Raw genomic sequence first — 19,651 nt, forward strand, 5'->3', positions numbered from 1 at the left:
ACACACATACACACACAGACACACAAACACACACAATATTACTACCACTTCATTCTTCAACAGATTTCAAAAGCTTTATCAACAAATGAGAGAGGATGTGTAGAAATGAGCTTTTCACTATCTACTCACATAGTCTAGCTCTGCCTTGGAATCGTAATACGTCATGTTCCACTCCTGGTAAAAATCCAAACAAAACAGACATATAACATGGGTGATGACAAGTTGGCCTAGAGTTGCAAGGCTAACGGTAATTTATCATAGATCTGGAATCGTAAGTAATTTTGGTAATTAACAGGTAATCTATGGTAACTTTGGTAATTTATAAAAATGTATTCATTTATAGTAGTCATTTTTTGTATGTGTCCATATTGACCTTGAGTTTCTAGTGGATAGACCATATAGTTCAAGTGAAAATAGCCTAATTAATGAAAAAAAAGCATCTAGTCATCAATGGCATTATTTTCAATGAACCAAGCAACTCTTCCAACTATTGACTTTTTTCACAACTGCCACCAGTTTGACGCCAAAACATTTAAAACAAAGACATATTGAGATAGTAAAATAAATAAAAGTATGTCAAAAAATATATATGATATTTAATGATGAAAACCTCACAAACACCAACGGTATTCACTAAGTTGATGGTTTATATTTAGGATAATGTTTTACAGCTTTGTCATTTTATTTTATTTGGCCTATATTATATATTTTACATGTGATAAGGCCATACAGAGGACCAGAAATAATTACAGACACCTGTGATTATCTGGAATATCTAAAAAGGCCCCTAGATGTAATCTGATAAAATGAAATAAAAACTTGAAAGTTACCAAACTTCTGGTAAACTTGTAAAGTTTCCAGTAATATACCATCCCTGGGCAACCCTAAGTTTGTCAGAATCTTATAATAGGGTAACCAGAGTTAACGACCATACTCCCTCAACAAGTATAAAATAAATTGGAAATACTCATCTAAACAAACTGTCCTGCTGTCATGAAGGAACACCACAAACTACACCCCTGTATTTCATACAATACAACAGTGTGGTAAAACCCACTGAATCATCCAACCAAACTCCTTTTTTATTGGTGCATGAGGTTGGGAAGAGTTGTTACTTGTGAGCTATGCTGGTTCATACACAGAGAGCGAGCCAGTGGTGGTGAGGCTCACAGAGGGAGTCACTGCAGCTGGGAGGGCTGGGGTGGGGTGGTGTGGCGAGGGGAGGGAGGGAGGGAGGATGGGGGATGAGTCCACAGGGCCTGTCCTACCTCAATGAGCTAATGGACCAAACCATGTGGAAAAGTGGAATGTCAATGTGTGTAGGACTCAGCAGTGCTCCCCCTCAGCAGTGCTCCATCCCTGAGCTCCGTCCTCTGCCTCTGGTGATCTCAGAACATCCTGGCTGTAATAATGACTGACTGTGCGCAAGGATGGATGATTGATGATGCAGTGTGGCATGGGATGAGCGCAATCTAATCTTTGCAAATCTGTGTAGATTACTAGGAAATAGTACTATTGGACTCCAGCGGCTGTAGTGGTGGTAAACAGACATGGTGGTAAACCTTTGAGTTTCATGGTGAATAAGGGGCCTGGAATCTGATGAGAAGAAGAAGAGGAAGAATACATGGGACTTATAAAGTGCTTATCAAGGACCCAAAGTCACTTTACAATTGTAGAAACAAAAAAAAAAAAAACAGATATCCAAAGAAAACAATGGCAGACTAAAAAGCAGGGAGAAAAATCATGAAACAAAGAGAAGGTTGGGGTAGAGCTCAAGGAAGGGTAAGAGTGTGATGTGTCAGTGTATGAGTGAACCAGCGGGTGTTGTGTGTGTGGGGGTGTTCTTGGTTTTACTGTCCTTGTGGGGACCAGAAGTCCTCACAAGGATAGTAAAACCAGGAAAATTCGGACAAGTGGGAACATTTCACCTGTCTCCACATTAAAAGGCTATTTTAGACTTAGGGGTTAGGTTTAGGGTTACAATTAGGGATAGATTTAAGGTTAGGGGTTAGGTTTAGGATTTAGGGTTAGGTTCAGGGTTAAGGGTTTGGGGTTAAGGTTAGGTTAAAGGTTAAGGAATCAATTGTTTATTCCCCACAAGGATAGTGATGGACAGAGTCAGAGGGAGTTCCAGGGCCTGGTTACAGTATGTTACGGATACAGGTATCCTGTGTCTGTGTGTGTATCCTGTGTGTGTTTCTTTTCTCTCCTTCTCCCCTCACAGGTGAAAATCATCACTTCCCAATCAGTCACCAATCCAATCCTCAATCAGAAGACACACCTCCTCCTGTTTCCTACCCTATCACAGTTCCTTCCCCATGGTTTAAAAACCCCATCAGTTGTTTGCTCTGGAGCTCAATCTCTCTGTAAATGCCAATGTATGTAGAGGTCGCTGTGGTTCACGCTCTCTTTGTGTATTAACCTCTCTTTTGTTTGAGCACCTCCAAATCACTTTCATCTCCTGTGAGTATTGTTTTTGCGTATGGTGTTTGCTGGTGGGAAAAGGGGAAACCAAGACAAGTCGCCCATGGGCTTACACTACCCGTAGGTAGACTTTGTTAAATACACTAGTTAGACCTGGGCGGACCACCCACTGTATTTTTGGTTAGCTGTTGTTGAAATAGGCTAGTCTAGCTTAGGGGTGTTTTTGAATGCTTATTGTTTCTTTCCTTGGGTCCAGCTCAGCCCCTTTTCCTGCTCCCTCCATTACCGTGTGTTTATTAATAAACCTTGAGTTTGACGGTAGATTTCAGTTGTCCTGGTTATTTCGTTCACACTTTTACTTTGTCACAATTATAATTTGCATGAGTTGTTACGGGTCTCAAAAGCTCTATTTTTGTCTCATCAGACCACATGACCTTCTCCCATCCAGATGGTCATTGGTAAACTTCAGACGGGCCTGGACATGCGCTGGCTTGAGCAGGGGGACCTTGCGTGCGCTGCAGGATTTTAATCCATGACGGCGTAGTGTTACAAATGGTTTTCTTTGAGACTGTGGTCCCAGCTCTCTTCAGGTCATTGACCAGGTCCTGCCGTGTAGTTCTGGGCTGAACCCTCACCTCCCTCATGATCATTGATGCCCCACGAGGTGAGATCTTGCATGGAGCCCCAGACCGAGGGTGATTGACCGCCATCTTGAACTTCTTACATTTTCTAATAATTGCGCCAACAGTTGTTGCCTTCTCACCAAGCTGCTTGCCTATTGTCCTGTAGCCCATCCCAGCCTTGTGCAGGTCTACAATTTTAGCCCTGAAGTCCTTACACAGCTCTCTAGTCTTGGCCATTGTGGAGAGATTGGAGTCTGTTTGAGTGTGTGGGCAGGTGTCTTTTATACAGGTAACGAGTTCAAACAGGTGCAGTTAATACAGGTATTGAGTGGAGAACAGGAGGGCTTCTTAAAGAAAAACTAGCAGGTCTTTGAGAGCCGGAATTCTTACTGGTTGGTAGGTGATCAAATACTTATGTCATGCAATAAATGCTAATTAATTACTTACAATTCATACAATGTGATTTTCTGGATTTTTGTTTTAGATTCTGTCTCTCACAGTTGAAGTGTACCTATGATAAAAATTACAGACCTTTACATGTTTTGTAAGTAGGAAACACTGCCGATTTTGCAGGTTATCAAATACTTATTCTCCCCACTGTACAAGGGTATGGTAGGATGTGAGTACAGTGGAGGTAAACCCATGCGTTGCGTGATGAGCGAGGCATCAATTAACGTAGTTGAGGTCTCCGCATGTGTGTGGGGTGGGACGAAAGAGCTATCTAAGGTATTTTGAGAGGGGCTGAGTGCTCTACAGTGAAATAAAACAAAAACTAGCCAAGACAGCAGACAAGGCATATTGACATTAGACAGAGGCATAAAGCAATCACAGGTGTTGATCAGGAGAGCTAAGACAACAATGGGTAAATGGCAATGAATGGGCAGAGCGTGTCAGTTAGGTACATACAGGACCTGAGTTCGAGGCTGGGGCCGACAGGTAAACAAAAATGAGGTGCCGTGTTATTGAAACAGTCCAGGGGGCATCAGCTATGTAGCCGATTGATCATAGGGTCAAAAGAGCAGCAATGGGTAAGTCAGGGTGCTGTTCGGTAGTCACTACTACGGGGAAGCAGGGGACACAGTGTTCAGAAAAGCTAGCGGGCCGGGGCTATTAGATGGTTCTGCGGCGACATCGTAACAGAATAGCCTGTTGAGACCACATCAGGCGATCACGTCGGCAGTCCAGTCGTGATGGATCGGCGGGGCTCCTTGTCGACAATAAAGGCGGCTTTGGAAGAATGCGGAGTCGCCAGTTTGCCATGCATGGCACACACGCTGCAACTGACTGTGAACAAAGGTGTTTTGTCCCAACGCAGCAAATCTGACATTGGCAACAAGTAGGAAGATAGTGGGTCATTTGAAACACTCGCAGCTAGCATACAACCACCTGCAAGCAATACAGGAGCAGCTTTACATAATGGAGAGCCTGCTGGAAAAAAAATGAGTGCTTGGCGTGCAACAATCAGTACAAACCAGTGGACTCTCATTGAAAACATGAACACACTCCATTCGAACAACTGACTCGAGAAATAATCTCATCAACTGCGTCTGCAGCAGACGTGAAACCCTCTCATGTCATTTAAACACCTGCTCAACAAAACTGCCAACAGGCCGTGGGGTTAACTTGAAAAACGACTCTACTAGAGGCTGTGAACAAGCGATTCGGTGGCATTCTCTCTAAGCCTCTTTACTGTATCGCCACCATGCTCGATGCTAGGTACAAGGATGCTACTTCGATGCAGACAAGAAACAGGGTTTACGTGAAATGTTACAGACACAGCTGGACAAGATGGAAACGGACACAGTGACAGTGCGCACTGAGGAGGACCCACGACAGAAGAGGCCATTGACAGACAGAGCTGAAACTTTACTGCTTGACATGTATGATAAAATCCTGGTTGAGAATGAAATGACTGAACAAATGAACAATGAAACAGCACAGCAAGTAAGTGAAATAAATAGGTTATGATTATGTTTTACTGCTATTGGGGACATAAGTAAATGCCAACAAAATAATTTTTAGTCAGTTTATGTGTGTTTCAACTATTTAACTGTACTAGAATGCTTAAAAGGCCACTAAAAATGTTTAATATCTGTTATTGGTATTGGGTTTTCTTTGGCAAGGAAAATATCGGTATTGGCCAAAAATGTCATATCGGTGCAACCAGTCGGATGTATTCAGGATTCTTTTTGAAGTTGAATACACACAACATTTTACCACTTGGTTGGAAGATACTTTGATATTATTTGGGCATGGAATTTAGAGTATTCTAACGTGGGAACATTGAATTACATTTTTATTTTATGCTCATATTAACAGTTGGTGGCAGTGGCTAGCTATAGGATGGACTGCAGTCTCTCCTTGTCCACAAGAAAAAAACATTAACTATCCCTTTAAAATAGGACCGTAGAAAATCCTGACTACAGGTAGCTCTCCAAGACGGTTAGCCACCCCAAATCTATGTTTCCCAAATCCTGTGGGTTTGAATATGTTCATGTGACATTGGATTCTACAAATTCTCCCACTCTGAAGAAAAATCAAATGAATCACTTTTCAGGTGGTTGAGGCTGATTTGCAAAACCTTGCCATCATCTGACTCTGCATAGGCAAGCTCTTTTGCATGTATGCCTACCAGCAAAACAGGTTATTTGAAGAAAGTGGCATTTCAGAATAGCTTTGCCAAATTTTTTGCACTATTACTTTGGTGCCTTGTTGGCAACAGGATTCATATTTTTTTATATTTGTATTCTGTACAGGCTTCCTTTTCACTCTGTCAATTTGGTTAGTATTGTAGAGTAACTACAATGTTTTCTCCAATCACAGCCATTAAACTCTGTTTTAAAGTGACCATTGGCCTCATGGTGAAATCTCTGAGTGGTTTCCTTCCTCTCTGGCAATTAAGTTAGAAAGGATGCCTGTATCTTTGTAGCGAATGGGTCTATTCATACACCAGCCAATAAGTAATTTATAACTTCACCATGCTCAAAAGGATATTAAATGTTCTTTTACACATCTTCCGATACTGCCCTACCAAGTAAAAGAGCAGGAACTGCTCATAGATTTAAATTGAGAAAAAGGATTTACATTTTTTTTACATTTTCCAGACAAATTAATTGTAGTCTGATCATTGGAGATGTAGTTATCTGTCTTACTATGTCATTTTTTTATTAAAATTGACCTCTGACATGACCTTTGACCCTAGACAGCAGTTACTGCCTTCTTGCTTGGTACACCCACTGGAATACATTTCCATTATGATATTTATTTTTTTACAAAAATATGTGTTCATAGATTTATTTGTACGTGGCTGTCAGTGTTATATAGTTTGAAACTTGTATTAGCAAACAACAATAAATAATACCAAGGTAAACCGGAGTAACTGCAGCCCAAATCTCGGTGAAACCAAGGTAAAAGGCAGTAACTGAAGTGAGTGATGGAAGTCACTGCTTTTTTCCTTGGTTTCACCGTAACCTTTTATCCAAAACAGCACAGTGGAGACAGGATATTTCTCCACATGACAAAGCATGTATTTAACGTATCAAAAATGTCAACACATTTCTGACCAATGTGCAGTTACTGCTCTTTTGCTTTGTAGGGCAGAATAGGTGCCCGTCTTTGCGAGGAATTTTTTTTGTGGTTGAATCTGTGTTTGAAATCCACTGCTCCACTGAGGGACCTTACAGATAACTAACTGTACAGTATGTGTGGGGTACAGTTATGTTATACACTATTATTGCACAGTGTGCAACTTATTATGTGACTTGTTTAAGCAAAATTTTACTCCTGAACTTATTTAGCTTTGCCATAACAAAGGGGTTGAATACTTATTGACAAAAAAATATTTGAAAAACATAATTCCGCTTTGACATTATGGGGTATTGTGTGTAGGCCAGTGACAAAATAAAATCTACATTTAATACATTTTAAAGTAAGGCTGTAATGCAAAAAATGTGGAGAAAGTCAAGGTGTGAAGGCACTGTATAGTCCCCCCCACTAGAATCAGTTACACATTTGGGTTCACAATCGGTTTGGGTAAAATAATGTTCATAGTTAGACAAAACAGGTCACGCTACCAACATTTCTGCTGAATGCTGCCTTTTCGATGTTACAGCCAAATTAACCTAGTGCTAAATTGCCAATGGCCAAACAAAGTGAAAAATGTAGCCTATGGATCTGGGCTCATGTAAGTGGTGGATTAAATCACTAGTGTCACCAGTGGCATAGACAGAAATTCGTTTGGGGTGGAAGCAGCTAACTTCCTGCAACTTTACACATTTTGCCATGGGGCAAAGAGAAAAATGTGGGGTTTTGTATCTGGTCTCATGCTATTCTACCCATTTTGACATGAGGCTTAGAGAAAATATAGCTTTTTTAAAGATAATTCATGCTCAAATATAGGTGTTGACGTTAGGGCTGACGCCGTTTAGTCGACTGGTCGATTGTTTGGTCGATCAATATTTTTTTTAGTTGAGCAGTTGCAAATATACAGTGCATTCGGGAAATTATTCAGACCACTTTTTCCACATTTTGTTACGTTACAGCCTTTTTCTAAAATGTATTCAATATTTTTTTCCTACATCAATCTACACACATTACCCCATAATGGCAAAGCAAAAACAGGTTTTTAGAAATGTTTGCAAATGTAAAACAAATTTAAAACTGAAATATCAAATTTACATAAGTATTCAGCCCTTTGTTGAAGCACCTTTGGCAGCGATTACAGCCTCTAGTCTTCTTGGGTGTGACACTACAAGCTTGGCACACCTGAAATTGGGGAGTTTCTCCCAATCCTCTCAAACTCTGTCAGGTTTGATGGGGAGCGTTGCTGCACAGCTATTTTCAGATCTCTCCAGAGATGTTTGATTGGGTTCAAGTCAGGTTTCTGGCTGGGCTACTCAAGGACAGTCAGAGACTTGTCCCGAAGTCATTTCTGCAATGTCTTGGCTATGTGCTTAGGGTGGTTGTCCTGTTGGAAGGTGAACCTTCACCCCAGTCTGAGAACCTGCTCCAGAGAGCTCAGGATTTCATTAAGGATCTCTCTGTACTTTGCTCTGTTCATCTTTGCCTCAATCCTGACTAGTCTCCCAGTCCCTGCCGCTGAAAAACATCCAAAGAGCATTATGCTGCCACCACCATGCTTCACCGTAAGGACGGTGCCAGGTTTCCTCCAGGTTTCCTCCAGAGTTTAATCTTGGTTTCATCAGACCAGAGAATCTTGTTCCTCATGGTCTGAGAGTCTTTAGGTGCCTTTTGGCAAACTATGTGTCTTTTACTGAAGAGTGGCTTGCGTCTGACCACTCTACCATAAAGGCCTGATTGGTGGAGTGCTGCAGGGATGGTTGTCCTTCTGAGAGGTTCTCCCATCTCCACAGAGGAACTTTGGAGCTCTGTCAGAGTGACCATCGGGTTCTTCGTCACCTCCCTGACCAAGGCCCTTCTTCCCCAATTGCTCAGTTTGGCCCGGCGGCCAGCTCTAGAAAGAGACTTGGTGGTTCCAAACTTCTTCCATTTAAGAATGATGGAGGCCACTGTGTTCTTGGGGACCTGGAATGCTGCAGAAATGTTTTGGTACCCTTCCCCAGATCTGTTCCTCGACACAATCCTGTCTCGGAGCTCTACTGGCAATTCCTTCCACCTCATGGCTTGGTTTTTGCTCTGATATGTACTGTCAACTGTGAGACCTTACATAGACAGGTGTATGCCTTTCCAAATCATGTCCAATCAATTGAATTTACCACAGGTGGACTCCAAGTTGTAGAAAGATAATATTATCAATGGAAACAGGATGCACCTGTGCTCAATTTCGAAAATCATAGCAAAGGGTCTGAAAAGTTATGTAAGGTCAAGGAGAATTAGGATGTTGAGGGCACCAGTACCAGCAGTGGTGAGGAGGTCATTGATGACTTTGAGGAGTGCATGATGATGTTTGTGTGAACATTTACTGTTGATATAATCAATACATCAATAGGGGATGTGCTTAGTATCATGACCCCCTGCTGAATCTTTAATACATTACAAATGCAGACAGTCTGCTGGTAGGGTGTGTTACAGTAGTGTTACCTTGACGCTGTCGTGCCAGGGATGGTCTCGCTGGACACGTTCTGCTTCACTGGCCAGCCTCTGCAAGTTCAAGAGTTCAGGTTAGAGAACAGAGAAAACAAAGGTCCTGCCCTTTATTTTGAAAAGGCCTAGTTGAATGGGAGGGATATTTAAAAAATGATATTCACATGATTTAGTTATGTCCACTGCCAAAAGTGTCCACCCCTGGTACACAACGGGATTCAATTAGCTGTTAGCGTCTGGTGCTAGGGCCGTTGCTAGAAACGGTCAAATCCTGACCTGCCTACGTAATGAACCAAAGCGTCTGTTGCTATGCTGGTTGCTAGCTCTATTTAATCTCAGCGCTCGCGGAGGACAGAGGACATGGGCGGTTCTGGGTCTATTTCACCTCATAAGCCCATTTCTAAAGTAGCCTAAATGGTCTGACTTCATAGAAATGTAATGGGTTTAGAAGACTATAAGAGTCTAAGAGTTTGTCTTTCTGTGTAAACCACATAACCACCTGATGCTCTTACCTGTAGAAAAAAAAGTGAAAGTTATATTAAAAAATATGGTCCCTCTATTACTATAATGGCTCCATTTACAAGAAATGGGTATAGCAATAGGAGAGCTAGACAGCCCTCCTCACCTGAATTTCACTTTCTATTGTGCAGGCATAAATAGGTGCTGTGGCAATCCTTTTTTTCACAACTATATCAGAATCTCAGCCTCAGGAGGAACTAGTACCAGCAAGGTAGGTCTACTCACATTTGCTTTATACATCTTTTATTTTATCTTTTATAAACAAGTTATTCAGCTGATAGGAAAAATTGGTAGAGGACCTGATCGAAATGCAGTACAATATTCGCATTGCAAAAGGAAAAATCTAAACTGCTATACTGCAATGTTTGTAGAAGCTATAATTTGTGCAAAAAGGAAATGTAACATTGTCTTCTATTGTTCCTATACATCTTCTACATTATGGGGCAGTTTCCTGGACATATTAAAACTATAAATGAATTATACAATAACAAATGTTTACTGTAACACATTGAATTGTAACTGGTTAAAAATGCATTCCACCTGTCTTTGCTTTCACAAACAGCAGCTGGTTTCGGGTGCATTTTTTGTTCCTAAATATACTGAACAAAAATATAAACGCAACATGTAAAGTGTTGGTCCCATGTTTCATGAACTGAAATAAAATATCACAAATGTTCCATATGCACAAAAAGCTTTTCTCTCAAATGTTGTGCACAGATTTGTTTACATTCCTGTTAGTGAGCATTTCTCCTTTGCCAAGATAATCCATCCACCTGACAGGTGCAGCATATCAAAAAGCTGATTAAACAGCATGATCATGACACAGGTGCACCTTGTGCTGGGGACAACAAAATGCCATATATGGCATTGTGTTGTGTGACAAACTTTCCATTTTAGTGGCATTTTGTTGCGTGCAATTGGCATGCTGACTGCAGGAATATCCACCACCAGAGATGTTGCCAGAGAATTTAATGTTCATTTCTCTACCATAAATCGCCTCCAACGTAATTTTAGAGAATTTGGCAGTACAACCAACCGGCCTCACAACCGCAGACCAGGTGTAACCATACTAGCCAAGGACCTCCACTTCCGGCTTCCTCACCTGGGGGATCGTCTGAGTCTGAGACCAGCCACCCGGACAGCTGATGAAACTGAGGAGTATTTCTGTCTAACAAAGCACTTTTGTGTGGAAAAACTCATTTTGATTGGCTGGGCCTGGCTCCCCAGTGGGTGGGTCTGGTTCAAGTGGGTGTGACCCTGCCCAGTCATGTAAAATCCATAGATTAGTGCCTAATTTATTTCAAGTGACTGATTTCCTTAAGAACTGTTTCTCAGTAAAATCTTTGAAATTGATGCATTTATATTTTTGTTCAGTATAGATTAAAAATGTATTGGAAACAGGTTATCAAGTCATTGCGTTCGCAATACGAATATATTGCATATGAAATGTGTTCATTTTGTGTGAAATTTCCAGTAGGGAATCTTGGATTAAGAAGCATTTTCAATGGAGATTGAACTTGCTTTTTAGCCCAGGGATGAGCTAAATCTGTCTGTCAAACTGCCACTAAATGTTATGTTTATTTGTGAAATAAATAGAAGTCAAATTGCTGACTTACATCAAGTGCTTTGCGTTTCTTGGCCAGTAGCTTCTCGATGTCTGATGCTACCTTCTCCACCATCTCATAAGGAGAATTCTTTACCAGGCTGAACTGCCTTCTTTTCTCATTGTAGATCTGCAAAAAGAGTAAAAAAACAGACATCATTTTGAGTGCAGTTAAATGACAGTTCCACATATATTGTACATGTACTGATTGTATTACTGCATTTAACATCATTTGCAACAGTTTCTGATCCTTGAGTTGACAGCAACAAGGAGGCTCCCAGCACATCCAGACCATATATCTGTTTGTGGCGCTTAGCAGTCCATATACTTTGCTTAGCAGTCTGCAAAGTATATGGACACCTACTCGTCAAACATTTAATTCCAAAATCATGGGCATTAATATGGCGTACCCCTTTGCTGTTTTAACAGTCTCCACTCTTCTGGGAAGGTTTTCCACAAAATGTTGGAGCATGACTGCGGGGACTTGCTTCCATTCAGCTACAAGAGCATTAGAGAGGTCGGGCACTGATGTTGGGCGATTAGGCCTGGTTTGCAGTTGGAGTTCGCATTCATCCCAAAGGTGTTGATGTGGTTGAGGTCAGGGCTCTCTGCAGGCAAGTCAAGTTCTTCTACACCAATCTCGATAACCCATTTCTGTATGGACCTCGCTTTGTGCATGGGGGCATTATCATGCTAAAACAGGAAAGGGCCTTCCTCAAACTGTTGCCACAAAGCTGGAAGCACAGAATCGTCTAAAATGTCATTTTATGCTGTAGCGTTAAGATTTCCCTTCACAAGAACTAAGGGGCTTAGCCCGAACCATGAAACAGCCCCAGACACCAAACTTTAGAGTTGGCACTATGCATTAGGGCAAGTAGCGTTCTCCTGGCATCCTCCAAACCCAGATTTGTCCTTCGGACTGCCAGATGGTGACGCGTGATTGATCACTCCAGAGAACGTGTTTCCACTGCTCCAGCCGACGCTTGGCATTGCACATGGTGATCTTAGGCTTGTGCGCGGCTGCTCAGCCATGGAAAACCATTTCATGAAGGTCCCGACAAAAACATTTTGTGCTGATGTTTCCAGAGGCAGTTTGGAACTCGGTAGTGAGTGCAACCGAGGACAGATGATTTTTACACGCTTCAGCACTCGTGGTCCCGTTCTGTCAACTTGTGTGGCCTACCACTTTGCGCTGAGACGTTGTTGCTCGTAGACGTTTCCACTTCCCAATAACAGCACTTACAGTTTCCCAGGGCAGCTCTAGCAGGGCAGAAATGTTACGAACTGACTTGTTGGAAAAGAGGAATCCTATGATGGTGCCATGTTGAAAGTCACTGATCTTTTCAGTATTGCCCATTCTTCTGCCAATGTTTTTCCTATGTAGATTGCATGGCTGTGTGCTCAATTTTATACACCTGTCATCAACAGGTATGGCTGAATCCACTCATTTGAAGGGGTGTCCACATACATCTGGCCATGTAGTGTAGCTACTAGGGCCATGACGATACCAATATCACAATATTCATTAGTAACGTGGCAAGGAAACAAAACATGAAACAGATTAAACTTCTTTAGGAAAACAGCCCTAATGTTGGAAACAAACATCATTATGTTGCCATCCAGAGTCACATGCATTTATTTTTCAAGCTATAGCACACAATATCTTACATACAGCACATATTTAAAGGACCAAAGAGTTTGGTCTGCTTCGTATTGTAATTTTTGCGGTGAAAAAAATATTGTAATACTGGTATCGTGCCAGCCCTAATAGCTGCAGTGCAGACATGACATTCTATTCAACCCAAATAGTATTTTTATGTTCCAGGGTTGAGTTAAAAGGTCCAATGCTGTTTGTATCTCACAGTCAAATAATTTCTGGCTAACAATTAAGTACCTTTCTATGATAGTTTTTAACCATTTTTTTTTAATTGAGAACAAACACAGCTTCGTAGCAAAGAGCAATTTCTCAAGCAAAAAATGTGGATAGGACTGTCGGAGTGGTCTGAGTGGGGAGGCGAAATCTATCTGTTATTGGCAGAGAGGTAACAGAGGTTTGGAACGCTCTTTCTTATTGGTCTACTAACTAATTTACCGCCTGGGGATGTCGCCAGGGAGGCCAACAATCCATCCCACCAAAACAGGCTGAAATTGAAAGCAGTCTTTTCAAACAGCTCTTACACTAAAAGGACATTATCATCATTTTCACAATTTCACAGTATTATTCCAACCTCATAGTGTGGATGTATATATAAAACACAGGAATCATATTTTTGACTGCACTGGGCCTCTAATTCCACAAATTCAATTAGAAATAATTTAATAATCTGTAAATTCGATTTAATTCAATTAAAAAACCAGGTCAGTCTTTGAATTCAGATAACTAATTTCCTCTCAATTCCAATGTTAGGTAAATTCCAAGAATTAAATTCCCAATTCAATATTAGGTCACAACAATTCCACAAATTCAATTCCCTCAGGCTTTCAGACTGATCATGTGACTGTTCAGACAGCCTACCTATACTGGAACGATAGCAATACCAATTCTACAGTCAATGTTTGATACATTGCTTTACCTTAAATGTGAAAATACTGAATTGCAATTTAATTCAATTCCACAGATTAATTGTTTTACAATTCCGACGAAATTCCAATAAATCCGTGCAGTCTATTTCCAATTCAATAACTTGAAAGATTGTTGAAATTCAAATTTAATTCAATATAAATTCTCCACTTCATGAGTTCATTCAATTGGAATTTCTAATGAATTTGGAATTGACCCCAACACTGTTACATTCCCTCTCAGAAAAGCAAACATGGGTGGAGCTGAATCAACGCCAGCACTGACACCAACACCCCCACCAAAGAAGGGTAAGAGAGATGACATATCTGTAAAATACAGTCCACCCCTGATAGTTAATATCAGGTGTGAGTGCAAATTCTGTTCAAGCACAGTGCATCGGTCCCAATTCTTTTTACTTGTTCTGGGAACCTGCATACACCGTTTTAGCGCATGCATTGACCACAGCCCCAAGGCATTATATATATATATATATATATATATATATATATATATAGTACATAACCTGTATCATTGACTGTAGTCTACTCTCATTAATTATGTGTCATTGTACTCAATCTTCAAATTATTTTGAAAGTAAGAGATGGGGGGGGTGTTGGAATGTGGAAAACAATTAACTAATTTAATCAAAATGTGTTCCATGTATGTTACACAGAATTTGACCAACAATGGAGGAAAACATGTTGGAGGTAAGTACTGTACTGACTGACCAATATGGAGGACGAAGGAGAAAGTAAAACAAACATTTAGGTTACAATTACAATCACTATCAAGGGTTGTGTTGTGTGAATGGTGTGCTATACTAAAATGCTGATATCAGTTTTCCCACCATCTTAAATTAGTCCTAGTGTTATCTTGATAACATTTCCCATGAACATAATTATAAGCAGTCTATGGCCACTGTTTCAAAATGATACATGTTTAGCCATTTGTGGCACAAGTCAATTGCAAGTCAATGGTACTAAAATTAGCATTTTCCACGCTTCATGTCCAAATCGCCTATAAGTAACTTAATTGAGCTACACAATCAATTTGAAAAACTTTAGGATGATTAGGACATGAATTATGCAAAAACATGCTAATATCAGTACCATTGATTTGCAATGAATCTGTGCCAAAGATGCTAAAAGGTTAACATTTGGAAACAATGGCCAGGTAAACAAAACAAGAAGTAACAGGTGCTCTTCATTGTCTCTGACAGTAAAGAAGAGAGAGACCACATGGTGGATGATCTGAGGAGCTTTAAACTGAGTGATCCTGACGTGGGTCAGCTCAGATGCCTGCTATATGGACCAATCAGTGCAGGAAAGTCCAGCTTCATCAACTCAGTCAACAATGTCTTCCAAAATCGGACAACAAGTGGTGCCCTGGTAGCTTCTGCCTCTGGCTTTAGCTTCACCACAACAGTAAGCTGCAGTGCTTAATACATTGAACAGACACAATGCAGGCATGGAATATGGCTACCTAATATATCCTGGTACACTAAGACACAGTATTTCATGAGCCACAAATAGGCAGAGACATGAAGAGGGACTTACAGGAACAAAGAGGTTGTCTGCGCTGTTTTAAATGCAAAACGTAGTCAATCACAGGGGCGTAAGTTTGCAAAAGTAGGACCATGAAAATAATAAATACACTCACTGTTGGAAACGTCACACAAAAAACAAATGTATATCATTTACATATTTTTTTATATGAAAATGTACATCAAGGAAAAGGGACAAGACAAATGAAAGCACACAAATCTGGCTATAAAGAAAATGTAAATGAGTTGATTACATCACATAATCAAGACTAGATAAATGCAAAGCATGTAAATACACAGTAGAATACAAGGCAGAAATGTACACAGAATAAATGTTATATTTAAGCAATAAGGCCCAAGGAGGTGTGATATATGGCCAATATACCACGGCTAAGGGCTGATCTTAGGCACAACGCAACGTGGAATGCCTGGACGCAGCCCTTAGCCGTGATATATGGCCAATATACCACGGCTAAGGGCTGATCTTAGGCACGACGCAACGTGGAGTGCCTGGACGCAGCCCTTAGCCGTGGTATATTGGCCATATATCACAAACCCCTGAGGTGCCTTATTGCTATTATAAACTGGTTACCAACATAACTAGAACAGTAAAAATAAATGTTTTGTCATACCCATGGTATACGGTCTGATATACCACAGCTGTCAGCCAATCAGCATTCAGGGCTCGAACCACCCAGTTTATAATATGTATTCTACTGTATAGTTATATCCTTTGAGTGAGCGGGCACCAGTTAGTCGAGGTAATTGAGGTAATATGTACATGTACTGTAGGTAGAGGTCAGGTGTTCCTAATGTTTTGTGCACACAGTGTATACAGTGGGGAGAACAAGTATTTGATACACTGCCGATTTTGCAGGTTTTCCTACTTATAAAGCATGTAGAGGTCTGTAATTTTTTATCATATGTATACTTCAACTGTGAGAGACAGAATCTAAAACAAAAATCCAGAAAATCACATTGTATGATTTTTAAGTAATTAATTTGCATTTTATTGCATGACATAAGTATTTGATCACCTACCAACCAGTAAGAATTCCGGCTCTCACAGACCTGTTAGTTTTTCTTTAAGAAGCCCTCCTAATCTCCACTCATTACCTGTATTAACTGCACCTGTTTGAACTTGTTACCTGTATAAAAGACACCTGTCCACACACTCAATCAAACAGACTCCAACCTCTCCACAATGGCCAAGACCAGGGAGCTGTGTAAGGACATCAGGGATAAAATTGTAGACCTGCACAAGGCTGGGATAGGCTACAGGACAATAGGCAAACAGCTTGGTGAGAAGGCAACAACTGTTGGCGCAATTATTAGAAAATGTAAGAAGTTCAAGATGCCGGTCAATTACCCTCGGTCTGGGGCTCCATGCAAGATCTCACCTCGTGGGGCATCAATGATCATGAGAAAGGTGAGGGATCAGCCCAGAACTACACGGCAGGACCTGGTCAATGACCTGAAGAGAGCTGGGACCACAGTCTCAAGGAAAACCATTAGTAACGCACTACGCCATCATGGATTAAAATCCTGCAGCGCACGCAAGGTCCCCCTGCTCAAGCCAGCGCATTTACAGCTCTGTCTGAAGTTTGCCAATGACCATCTGGATGATCCAGAGGAGGAAAGGGAGAAGGTCATGTGGTCTGATGAGACAAAAATAGAGCTTTTTGGTCTAAACTCCACTCGCCGTGTTTGGAGGAAGAAGAAGGATGAGTTCAACCCCAAGAACACCATCCCAACCGTGAAGCATGGAGGTGGAAACATCATTCTTTGGGGATGATTTTCTGCAAAGGGGACAGGACGACTGCACCGTATTGAGGGGAGGATGGATGGGGCCATGTATTGTGAGATCTTGGCTAACAACCTCCTTCCCTCAGTAAGAGCATTGAAGATGGGTTGTGGCTGGGTCTTCCAGCATGACAACGACCCGAAACACACAGCCAGGGCAACTAAGGAGTGGCTCCGTAAGAAGCATCTCAAGGTCCTGGAGTGGCCTAGCCAGTCTCCAGACCTGAACCCAATAGAAAATCTTTGGAGGGAGCTGAAAGTCCGTATTGCCCAGCGACAGCCCCGAAACCTGAAGGATCTGGAGAAGGTCCGTATGGAGGAGTGGGCCAAAATCCCTGCTGCAGTGTGTGCAAACCTGGTCAAGAACTACAGGAAACGTATGATCTCTGTAATTGCACACAAAGGTTTCTGTACCAAATATTAAGTTCTGCTTTTCTGATGTATCAAATACAATAAAATGCAAATGATTTACTTAAAAATCATACATTGTGATTTTCTGGATTTTTGTTTTAGATTCAGCCTCTCACAGTTTAAGTGTACCTATGATACAAATTACAGACCTCTACATGCTTTGTACGCAGGAAAACCTGCAAAATCGGTAGTGTATCAAATACTTGTTCTCCCCACTGTATATTTGTTGATTCTGAGCATCAGTTTGGGATGCTTTCATGTGTGTGAGGGTATTTATCCTTTCCATAGAAAAAAAAGATATGTCATTAAATGTTTTATTTATTTTCAGTATGACACACACTACATTCAAGGCTGTTCAGGAGAAAAACGTCTTCCCTTTGCATTCAATGATGTCATGGGTCTGGAAACACAAAAAAAAGGGCTGCACCCTGATGACATCATCAATGCTCTGAAGGGCCATCTACCAGAGGGCTATGAGGTAATGCAAAAGACACACACACACACACACACACACACACTAACAAATCTTATATTTTCTTGGCCAGTTCAATACTGTCCACCCATTATCAGACCAAAAAAAGGAATTCATTCAGAATCCCAGTTTAAGTGACAAAACTCACTGCCTGGTGAGTATTGTGTCAGCGGACAAAATCTCTCTCATGCCAGTGGATGTCATAGCCAAGATGAAGAACATCAGGGCAGAAGCCAGCAGACTAAGTAAGTAAGCTCTTTAAACTCTGTTTCTCAATAGAAACTACAACTATGGCTGGCTATCAGTTGTCACCTTTCAGCTGTAGCTCTTGACTTTTCACTATTACATGATAGTGTTACTTATGCTAGTCCTTCTATTCATTAAATATTCATTTTTATTGCAGAAATTCCTCAAGTTGTTGTCATGACCATGCCAGACAAGGCTTGTGAGCTGGTGAACAAGGATGTGAAGAGAATCTTCTACAGCAAGGCGATCAAAGAGAAGGTAAATCACATGACCTCAGACCTGATCAAATTTCACATTGCCTGGACAAGTGTTTAACATGTCAGCTAACTATTTAATTTGATGAGGCAATCTGATGCCAAACTGCACAGTTGATGACGTGGCACGCAACCATCGGTTGACGGAATGTCTGCAAAGTAGTCGGCCATTAAATCTTGGTTGTGCTGACATGATTCAATGATCATCACTCAAGCAAAACTGATCCAGACCTTTTTGTCTTCAACGTTTTTCAGATGCAGATCTGCAGTAATGAGCTAGGCCTTCCCATGAACTGCATCCTGCCGGTGAAGAACTACCACGAGGAGGGGAGGATGGATAACGACATGGATATCCTGATACTGAACGCCATGACCCAGATTATGAACTTCGCCAACGACTACCTCTGGAACCTCCAACAACATGCAAATCAAAAAAATTAACAGTGAGCCCTGCAGTTTAAGATTGGAATAAAGTTCCTAATTTCTATATTTTTGACATTGTTGTCGTATAATTTAATGTCCATGTAGAGGCCTAAATATGTTATCTGGGGCTCTGGGAGAAATGTATTTTGATTGAGTATGCATTTCGTGTGACAAGAATCTTTAAAATAAACTGAGTATTGATTGCTGTGCATATAAGCTACTTTTTAACATCAACACCCATCAGTGTACAATTGTGTTAGATAAACTAGCATCCTTCACTGAATTCTTTAGATGACAAACTGATTTTAAAATATACTTTGTTTTACTGATGTTGCTGTAACATTAATTTCATGTGACATTATTGTTGTATCATTTTTGTGTGTAGCTTTTCTGCTTAAATTAACTTAATTTCCAGGTAAATTTTAAGTTAAATAAATAATTTAAAAAAATATTTACTATTGACGACATCGACATCTTTCTCTCTATAACCAGGTTTCCATCCAACCATTTCATGGGGATGAATTACCTGACGCATAAAGAAACTCATGATAGGCCTGATGGAAACGGCGGCAAATTTGTCTGTAAAATTTCCCAATGTCGACAAAACAAAATACACCACCAAAATGATCCACCCTTGTGTAGTCTGTGAAATAAATGATGCGACAATTGTAGTGGAAACGCATTAAAGCGCAAATATTGATATAATA

The 19,651-nt window shown here is 40.8% G+C and overlaps 2 protein-coding genes across 4 annotated transcripts in view; one reads left to right on the forward strand and one right to left on the reverse strand.

The window, feature by feature from the left end:
* Positions 1-19,651, reverse strand: part of cacna2d2b (calcium channel, voltage-dependent, alpha 2/delta subunit 2b) — a 100,810-nt gene that overhangs the window by 37,979 nt on the left and 43,180 nt on the right. For both annotated transcript variants that reach the window (XM_021568676.3, XM_021568677.3), the window contains exons 3-5: positions 11,246-11,362; positions 9,108-9,167; positions 130-174 (exon numbers count right to left, since the gene is read on the reverse strand). In XM_021568676.3, coding sequence (XP_021424351.3) covers positions 130-174; positions 9,108-9,167; positions 11,246-11,362 — 222 coding nt within the window. The remainder of the gene's footprint in view (positions 1-129; positions 175-9,107; positions 9,168-11,245; positions 11,363-19,651) is intronic.
* On the forward strand, positions 9,780-19,154 carry LOC110494016 (interferon-induced protein 44-like). Of its 2 annotated transcripts, none has more exons than XM_021568678.3 (8): positions 9,780-9,840; positions 14,036-14,100; positions 14,466-14,499; positions 15,012-15,216; positions 17,878-18,027; positions 18,095-18,266; positions 18,425-18,525; positions 18,777-19,154. In XM_021568678.3, the coding sequence occupies exons 2-8, from the start codon at positions 14,046-14,048 to the stop codon at positions 18,960-18,962; spliced, it is 903 nt and encodes a 300-aa protein (XP_021424353.2). In that variant the 5' UTR covers positions 9,780-9,840; positions 14,036-14,045; the 3' UTR covers positions 18,963-19,154. The 2 variants fall into 2 exon arrangements, with proteins under 2 accessions (XP_021424353.2, XP_090061350.1); XM_090205224.1 differs by having other exon boundaries at positions 9,794-9,840; positions 11,662-14,100.

Source organism: Oncorhynchus mykiss, chromosome 17 (assembly GCF_057628025.1).
Source record: "Oncorhynchus mykiss isolate SJ-2025 chromosome 17, ASM5762802v1, whole genome shotgun sequence".
Taxonomy (NCBI): Eukaryota; Metazoa; Chordata; class Actinopteri; order Salmoniformes; family Salmonidae; genus Oncorhynchus; species Oncorhynchus mykiss.

Excerpts from the sequence above, each read along its gene's own strand:
- LOC110494016 (XM_021568678.3), top strand. The coding sequence starts at position 14,046 with ATGGGTGGAGCTGAATCAACGCCAGCACTGACACCAACACCCCCACCA. Across the intron at positions 14,500-15,011 it reads TGGAGGAAAACATGTTGGAG|TAAAGAAGAGAGAGACCACA; the intron begins GTAAGTACTGTA and ends TGTCTCTGACAG. Across the intron at positions 18,267-18,424 it reads GGCAGAAGCCAGCAGACTAA|AAATTCCTCAAGTTGTTGTC; the intron begins GTAAGTAAGCTC and ends TTTTTATTGCAG.